General features: G+C 38.2%; 1 protein-coding gene across 1 annotated transcript in view; it reads left to right on the forward strand.

The window, feature by feature from the left end:
• The window catches only part of LOC139119491 (proto-oncogene tyrosine-protein kinase receptor Ret-like), a 48,658-nt gene extending 39,307 nt beyond the window's left edge, over positions 1–9,351 (forward strand). Inside the window, exons 21-23 of the mRNA XM_070683342.1 lie at positions 7,677–7,773; positions 8,350–8,449; positions 8,926–9,351. Of these exons, the coding sequence (XP_070539443.1) occupies positions 7,677–7,773; positions 8,350–8,449; positions 8,926–8,973 (245 nt within the window). The 3' untranslated portion in view covers positions 8,974–9,351. The remainder of the gene's footprint in view (positions 1–7,676; positions 7,774–8,349; positions 8,450–8,925) is intronic.
• Positions 9,352–9,555: the final 204 nt, after the last annotated feature.

The following is a 9,555-nucleotide window of genomic DNA, read 5'->3' on the forward strand; positions in this document are numbered from 1 at the left end:
TGTTACAAAAACGCGTCGGCCGCCCCGGAAGGCACCCCCACGAGTACGAGGGACCGGTTTATGTAGATTATAGGTTAGCTGAGTTTTTAACCAGTCTGCACCTCTTTCTTGGTCACTTTCAGTCCGCTGGAGCGTGTGCTGCGTCATATAATTTTTGTACACCTCCAAAACCAGTTTTTGGGTTGTAATATAATTCTCTAAGAGTGCCTTCGGTAGTGTCGCCTTCGGGATTCCTATCGGTAGAGCCTTCAGCTTCCATAATTGCTATATTATACGAAAAATTTTATGCCGTACGGATGCCGTAAACGAAATACTAGTTTACTGAATTGTGTATTTTGCAATTGATTGATTAGTGAATCTGCCTTCTGTTTTGACATCCTCATTCCATATTGTTTTATAATAGAGTTGATGTCTATCTCGCTCGGTGTGAAAAATAGTACTAACATCTGTATGTTTTCCCTGAATGGTTTACTAATACTAGTATATTGTTGAGTCAGAACCCAGACAGATAATCTGTCATGTCTTGAGCTGAAAGCAATTTTGACTAAATTGTCACTGCGCTTCTTCATATCTTTGCACGCGGCGCAGTCGTCGAGTACTATTAAAGTGTTTGTACCGGCCCATTCCTTATGTACGAAGGCTAGTGTATCTTCCACAGCATCGTGTTCGACCGGAAGCACGAATACGTTGTCATCTGTGAAAATGAATCTTTTATTGTACGTTTCATTGTTCATGAATGTCGGACAAATGAAAACTATATATTCGAATTTCCTTAAGTACGGACCGGTGAGGAGGTCCATTACAAATTCTGTTTTGCCAGAACCTATCGGTCCAGTTATAATCATGTTGAATGGTGGGGTTGCGAACATTTCCATCGGATCGGATCTATATACTGTAAATTAATGAACTAATTATGAATCTCTTCTAGTTCTTTTAAGTTACTGGCTCGAGTTAGAATATTCCAGTACCTACAATAGTAATGAATATTGCTAAAGATAACAAACCAATTTTACCATATTCGTGAATAGGGTCTGCGCCGGTCACGGCTGCTGCCTTAGGAATCCGAGTCGTGTCATTGTGAGGTGACTCTCCGGGCTCGTCCTGCCACTTCACAGGATCCGCCTCCCCTTCCATCTCGTGTACAGCACTTTCTCGAACTTCCGTGTTTATATCACCGTTCACCCCGAAGGACATAGATTCTGTTGCGTATTGCAATTCATTATTATAACCTGAGATCGCCGGGCCCGAAAGAATGACCATCTCAGACGGTAAGAGAAGTAAATTTGGCGAGACTGCCATATCAAGTTTGACACCAGTATTCATTATTGTGTCTTGATATCGCCTATAACTGATTACTTTGTCGGTATTACGAATTTCATCTTCGAGGAGAACACGAATTCTTTTCGGACTTGCTGTGCACTGCCAGTATCACCCACAATGGTACTACGAATATTCGCTTGTGCGCCAAGTATGCAATATACGTAGGCTTCAAGGCTTTCATTGAGGCGAGCGAGACCGGCCTTGTTAGTCCGGAGTCTCCTGTCAGAGGGATGAAACTATTATATTGTCCCTCCGATCCATCATTCGGAAGAAATAGTAGTGCGGTCGTTCTTTGTCGGACAGTACATGTTTTTTCTTTCCAAAAATGGTATGTGTATAGAAAACGCCTCCGTCGGCGGAGAGGAAAAAGTCCCGACCGTTGTATATCGCTTTTGGCTGTCGAACAGGCCCACGATTAGTGTAATATTCATATCCATAACCAAGACCTTTATTTTGACCTTTCGATAACGAAAGTCGGACTTCGTTGGACTTATATTTCCAAATTCTGTACATAGAAGTTCATATTGGACGAGATTGTACGGATTGTCGCCGGATTTGAAGGTGGGGTATCGTCTGGAAGTGCAACGCCCATTTCGTGAAGGATCCTACGTATTGTAAAATATACATGGAAACGGCAGAATGATCGTATTTGCGGAGGAAATTTCTTATCGACGAGATGGGCGAATGATATACCGCAACCAGTAGTGCTGCACCATACGGCGAAATTTAATTGCTGGTCCCAATATTTCATGTGCGGGCCACCCAGCCAGACATTACTTTCTTTAGCTGATCGATGAGTGATTACGTTATCTTTAAATATATCCCGTGGATGAAAAGTAAATTTATCTGTCGGCGTTACATATATTTCTAAGTCCATGAGAATAGGTTTTATTCCTCCATTCGGTTGGTAGGAATATCAGCATGCTGTACTGTCGGTACGCTCGTCTTATTCAATTGAAAAGCAACTGGGAATAAGTCTGTACTCATGATTTGTGTTTCTATATACAGATAGATTTAAATGGAGGAGAATTTTCCATACTTCGGAATGGTACTAACATTCCAGACCATGTTAATATTATATTTCGGATTCAGGTTTAAACGAATTTTTTATTTTTTACTAAGAATAGATAATATACTGCAAACAATGGAGAATTTAATAAAGACATCGGCAAATACAACTGTGGTACTACCAACCGCAGCGTCGGACAATAATCGATCCATAATAGAGACGAAACGTGAAAAAATACTCTGTGTCATCGCAAGTGGTCAAAGCAAGTTATTTTTTGGTAAGGAGATTACAGTTGTTGACGTAGAAAAATGGGGAGATGAAACGGTGAATAAAGCATTTAAAGTCTATGAAGCGAAATACAGTTCTCTTATAAGTGATAATATCACTCAAAGTTTCATAGATCTAGGAGCCCGCGCAATAAGTCAGGTAGTTCCAATCGATGATCGAACAAACTATGCCACTGATCTTAAAAAAGATTTTATTCTAAACAGTGAAATAAAAAGATTATCAGGACGGATAGCGTACACGTGGGGCCCCATACTTGCTCTAGTTTCCACCGGTTTAATTACGGGTAAACATTTAAATTTTAAAAAAATCGGGTTTAATATAGTACCTGAAATAAATGGATTCAACTTCGCCGACTCAGCAAACGGAAACGACGACGGAGCCCACACCGGAAACGGAAACGATTCCGACACAGCGCAACATAGAGAAAGTGACGTTACCGCCGAAGCATCCAGGGAGAGTTGCTGCGGGCAAGAAATTAGCGGAATGGAACAGGAAAAACAAGGAGAAGAAACTAAAAGCAATGATTCATGATAGCGATGCGGTAGCGACTGAAGCAGACCTACCGCCTACAATGAAAGAACAGTGTGATAATAATTCACGCTGGTATAATAAATGTTATCTTGTTTTAGGAATTGTGGGAGTTTCATTGACTGCATTAGGGCTATATTGGGGGCGTGCTCGGCATACCCCCTGTCCTCCCCGGAAAGATCCTCCTCAGAAAGCGGCTCCGGGGGCCAGCTCCTCTACATTGTATGAGATGGATTAACTCCCCATATTTTTTATTTTTATTTTTTATTTTATATACTAGTCAGCAATCATGGATATTAAAACAGTTGTAAACACAATGTACGATGGTATTGTAATCGCAGGACTTGCGATGGGATATCTTATGATCTCCAGCAAATTTCTGAAAATAGAGGTTGGCGATCCAAGTCGACCAAATTTGACTCGATTGGCAAAATTAGGCGGTGCGACTGCTGCAGCGGTAGCAACCAAAGATCTCCTTGAACAGAAAAATATTATTCCTGCAGAACCTTATACTTCGTAATGGGCACCTTCGGAATATTATTCATCGAACATTTATACTTAGTAATATATACATACAACGTACAACGATGATCATTTGGATTGAAAGCAAAACAGGTGAACCTGTTACTGTTAATTTTTACCCTTGTATTGACACGACACAGTTTACGAAGATAAGACTGCTAGAGTGCGGACTATATAATTCATGGCATAACATAACATCGACGAATAATGTAATAAAATATCAAGAAGGTGACCAACCGAAGAAGACTAAATCAATACGTCCAGGTAACTACAATATCGATACGTTAAACAAAGCAATCGGGTTGAAGCAAAAAATTAATTTTGAAAAACATCTGCCGACAAACCATGTTTATCTAACTTTGGCTAAAGATATTAAAGTCTATTTCAATGCCACAGGTAGCTTCGCCAACGTCGTCGGCTTTTCAGATAAACCTGAGAACAACCCAGTTATAAAAAGTACTATGAGTCCGAAGAAAGTGGATTTCTTAACAGTCACTAAATATATAGTTCATTCAGATGTAGTCGATGTTACTGGAAATTATGTTTCATTTGGTTCGGGTGCCTCCGGAGGATACATACAGGGGAAAGTATCGAACTGTTTACAAATACTTCCCATCCGGGATACGAGAGAAATAAGTGAAAAGGTTACTTACGATTTTAAAAACGGAGCAATTTCTATGCCATTGAGAAAAGGGGGAGATTACATGAATTCAATGCATATCTGGATAACAGATCAGGATGGGAACATGATCGATTTCAATAACTGGCCAATTAGCTTTGTATTGAATTGCTGTAGTCGTTCTGAAGCGTTCCGAAGGAGCCCCCTACCGGTGTAACATAAACCATCCCACGACTAATCCTCCAGCAATATAGATCATCTCATATTTTTTTTGCTCAGGGCTGGGTTGATAATAATCTGAGAATTGAACTGGACTTGACGTAGAGTTGCTTTGCACCGCTTCTGCTTCTTCCAGGATTTCTGCATCTGTATCTCTTAATTCTGCCGCAGCATGCGCATCCTTTGCTTGATTTTCTCTTTCCCAGTCAGCCTGTAGTAATCTTTTTTCTGACCAGACGTTGCGATCATGTTCAAATTTTTCTAATGCTTTATCATGTCGAATTTTTTCTTCAATAAGAGCGTCACCATTCCCAGAAAGCTTTTGTCCGATAATATTTCCTCCTGTGAATGCCGTTGCATTTAATACAGCACCGAGAACTGTCATTCCTATAGCTGAAGCCATGGTTGTGTATATTACAAGGTATTATTTTAATTTTCACTGTATATAGGTCCCTACGGAGTATGTCTGATCCAAGTGGCTTCGGTCTAGGTACAATTCGTATGCAAAATCTTGAGCTTGAAGATCTGAAGTGATGTTAAAGTTAACAATAATACTAAGATGGCTGCTAATCATAATAAGGATTACGTCCTTCGTTATAAAGACCGCGAAAAATATTTCGTTTTAGCCAATGCCGCGGCGCCACCCCACGAACATGCTGTAGAATTTTCCGAACTTAAAGACATTGATGAAACTGTAATTGACGCCACAAAGGCTTCGAATGATCCTACTCCTTTTGCTCTGACATGGGATGGGGATAGTCAGAAATTCATGCCTTATAATGTGCCGCGTAACATCTTAGATATATTGGATAGTGAAATTGCAGGAGGTGTTGCTGAACCACCAGGAACTCCGAATGTGATTTATTTTGATAGCAATGTAAACAAATATAAATTGTTAGATTTTCGTAGTTGGCTTACTCCTACAAATCCATACATTGCACTTCTTGGTATACCAATTCATCTTAAAATTAGTCCTCTTAATACAATAATGAAGGCAGATAATACACTAAGAAGGTGGATAAACGAGGGGGAGAATTATTGCTCGTATACAGCTAGCGGAGTTCCAGTTAGATTATTTTGGGACACAACTTTAAAGAAACTGGGTCTGAAAAGTGTCGGTGATGAGGCAGCTGAATTAACTTTACAGACTGTAAATCAACAGATGACTGATAATATGAAAATACTTCAACATGGTACAGTTCTCATTAGATGTGTAAAGTTAGCTACTGGAGATGAATTTGACGATTTGGTTGGATATTATGCTATGAAAACAGATAACAGAACAACTTGTGATATTATCATAAGTATTGATAAAGATCGGGGAGGGGAAATGAGTATTGAATGTTTTGTTGGTGGGAATAGAATAGAGAACGACTTAGGAACTACATTTGTACGTAGAGATAAAAGAGTGAACACTTTAGATATCAGTACCATTCATCTGAAACGACTCATTTTGTTTGAAGTAATGGTCTTTCGTCATATTTTAAGTTCAGAGGAAATTACTAAAATTTTATCTATCGGGTGAACAAGTTAACTAGAGTCGTTCAGAAAAAATTCCACAGAAACCTATCGGAACGATTTTCTGAAAACTGTAGAATGACAGACATTGAACATGACATCACAAGTTACTAAGCAACATTCGAAGCCCGGTATTGCGAAAGCGGTATTGCGAAATTCCCTGCTGGAAAGTCCCTGCCTGAAAACGTTCCGATAGGGGTATTGCGCAACATCCCTATGGTTCCGGTAGGGGAAAATCTCGTTCCGACGACTCCAACATAGTGAAAATGGACCAGCCAGCAGATAAAATTCACATCCAGAAACGAGACCCGCACCTTCGGAACTGTTCCGATACGGGTCTTTGTAAGAGCTCCTGTACGGCTCAGTCAGAATCTATCTAACAAATGAGAGAGAGAATAGAATGTCGTCTGTTCTGTTTTGCCCAGTGGGGGTGAGTCATAGCTACTGTATTGCGCAAGTTCCATTTGGAATGACTCAGCAGGGAATTTCCCTGCTTAGTACAGGACAATGCACTGCTGCGCGTGAGTGAGTTCGTATATAGGTCAGGGTCACACTTTAGTTACATGGATGGTTAAATTTTCCTTCGCTTCATGTAGATAAATGAATAAAATGGGTGTAAAATTCTTATTTTGTCCTGGAGGTCAATAAAATCTTACTACTATACTGAATTACCAGAAAAAATCGATTTAAAGTTATCCAATTCTATGACGTCATATTTTTTTACTAAAACCTTATGCATTTTTGAAAGACCAGTATCTCAGCTTTCTAAAACTATAAGATATATGGCATTTCAAGCCAGTTTACTTCATCAAGGAAAGAATGTTGTACCCCTACCCCTAGTTTTTGCACATCCCATACAGATACACGCAATTCAAAATTGACTCCAGAGAAGTAGTGTAGAGTTAAATATCTGATGTTAACACTTTTTTTCTTGTTTAATATGTTGGAATAAATAATTTAAACACAAAAAGTTGTGAAAATTTTGCTTAATAAAAAGTAAATCACAATTGTTACATGGTATTTGGGGTAAAAAATTTCAAAATTGTCGAAAAAATTCATTTTAAAGTCGTCTTATTCTATGTACACAAATTAATTTTGCTAAAGTTGGTATTCCTCAGAAAGAGCAGTATCTGAGCTTTCCAAAAATGTAAGGTTTGTGCTATTTCATGCTAGTTTACTCAATATAGGGGAGGATGTAGTACCCCCTACCCCTACTCATTTTTCGCCATTTTTTGCGTTACATTCAAATCAAAAACCAGTGCAGACAGGTAGTGCATCCCAAAATATCCAATGTTAACATCTTTTTTCTAGTTCAGCAGATCCCAAAGAACAAAAAAATACCCATGTAGTAGGTTTATGGGGGGGTGCACGGTGGGCCCCTCCAGCCCACGGACTAAAACGGTAAGAGAGGATACACTTGCCAGGATTTAAACTCGCATATCAGACATTAAAGAAAGCAGCAGCAGTATTACGTAGATTGCCCGTGCGTTAACAGGAGTAACCATCATTTTAAAATATATATTGTATCGTATTAAATAATTCTGCTCATGACATGCTCATTTGGCCATACATGGTGTCACGTGGACCATTTTTGAATAAATATAAACTCTCACTACATTAGATACATTTCACATATTCTCACATTGTTACCAGGAGAAACGCCGTTTCGAGATCTTTCTAAGATTGACATGATAGAAAAATTATCCAGCGGGTTGAGACTCGACCGACCAGAAAGATGCACAGAACATATGTGAGTAAAGGAGCCTTCTTTTAAAATTCTGATTGCATTCATAATATGTATGTATGCATATATGTATATATATATAAATATATATACATATAAATAAATATATATATATATATATATATATATATATATATATATATATATATATGTATATATACATGCATTCATAATATGTATGTATGTATATATATCTATATATATATATATAAATATATATGTAAACATGCATACCTAATATGTATATATATATTTATACATACATATAATGAATGCATGTATATGTATATATATTTATATATACATATAATGAATGCATGTGTGTATACATACATATATATAAATATATATATATATATAATATATATATATATATATATATAATACAGACCCACTTAAAATATTAACGCATATCAGAAATGAACATTTGTCATAAAATTTAACTCACAAAATGGCACCAATGTGACTTATTCCAAAACTACTTGACCTACGGGAGGTTTAACCGATTCTGATCAATACAGACCTGTTAAATTGATTCATTGCCAAAAATTAACAAGTGTTTCTGTTGAAATACTCTTTTAGGTACACTTTAATGCTGAGGTGTTGGAATTTGAGCCTGGAGGAAAGGCCTTCTGCGGTTGATCTAACGAACGAATTTTACCGGGTCCTTGAAAGTGACAAGGTACGTATGATGTTGTGCGCTTCAGTTTATTTTTTTATTCATGCGCACTTGGCTTACGAAAATTGTGTCATTCATTGTTTTAAATCAGCTGCCACACCGCTATGAGATTATTATGAAGCTCTTTTTGATTCCCATCAGTCAAAATACAGACACAGACCTCAAAGATTGACTGCCGTGTATGGTCAAAGACCTTTTGTTTACAAAGTTCCAAAAGTGGAAAACACGATTTGTCTAAAGTGACGTTTCCCGATGCCGTCAAGATGCAGTCAGTTGTTGCAATTATTTCTTCTAGATATAATGATGACAGTCGTCTTTATCATGAATTGAATTCTTAAGTCAATGATTACATTGAGACACAGAGATACAGGCAACAAGGTCTTGATATCGAAGAGATGCAATGTCCCACAAAAGTAACTTGTCTCACTTTCCCCAATTTCGAACTTTGTACAAAAAGCTGTGTTTTTGTATGATTACAGAATTTCTTCACCGATGTCAGGTGTGATGAATTCGATCTCGAAGAATGAACGTTCGTGCATGTGAATCCGTAGTTTTGCGTCAACCTGAAGACTCGATGAGGGCGCTATTTGCAAGTTCTTTCGAAAAGTAACAGAACGAAATACGACGCTTCGTGTTGAAAGTTGACATATTTACTAGAAGACATTCTGATTAAAATGAGATTTAGAGATGGCGACTTTTCCACCTCTGCGTGTTCTTTGCTGTTCCTGTTAGCTGATAGTCACTTCACCATTACGCGACTATCAGCTGATAGTCACTTCATCAGATGTAGTAAGGCGACTACCAGCTGATCAGAAAAAACAGAACAAGCAAATGACGTGAACACGTCGCAGTCTCTACATCTTGTTTTTAATCAGATTGCTGCATTCATGAATAAATGTAACTTTAAATAATAATTGCAAGACACGCTTGGTACGGGGCAGCACTCATGGATACATGCTTGGTACAGGGCAGCACTCATGGATACATGCTTGCCGACAAAACGAACATACAATTTCTGCACATGTACTGGGTAACACACTTCGATTATATAAGACTGTTACTTAACCGAACATCAAACGTTTGCAAGCGGTTTTTGAAAGTCATCAAAA

The sequence above is a fragment of the Ptychodera flava genome, chromosome 19 (assembly GCF_041260155.1).
Source record: "Ptychodera flava strain L36383 chromosome 19, AS_Pfla_20210202, whole genome shotgun sequence".
In the NCBI taxonomy this organism is placed as follows: domain Eukaryota; kingdom Metazoa; phylum Hemichordata; class Enteropneusta; family Ptychoderidae; genus Ptychodera; species Ptychodera flava.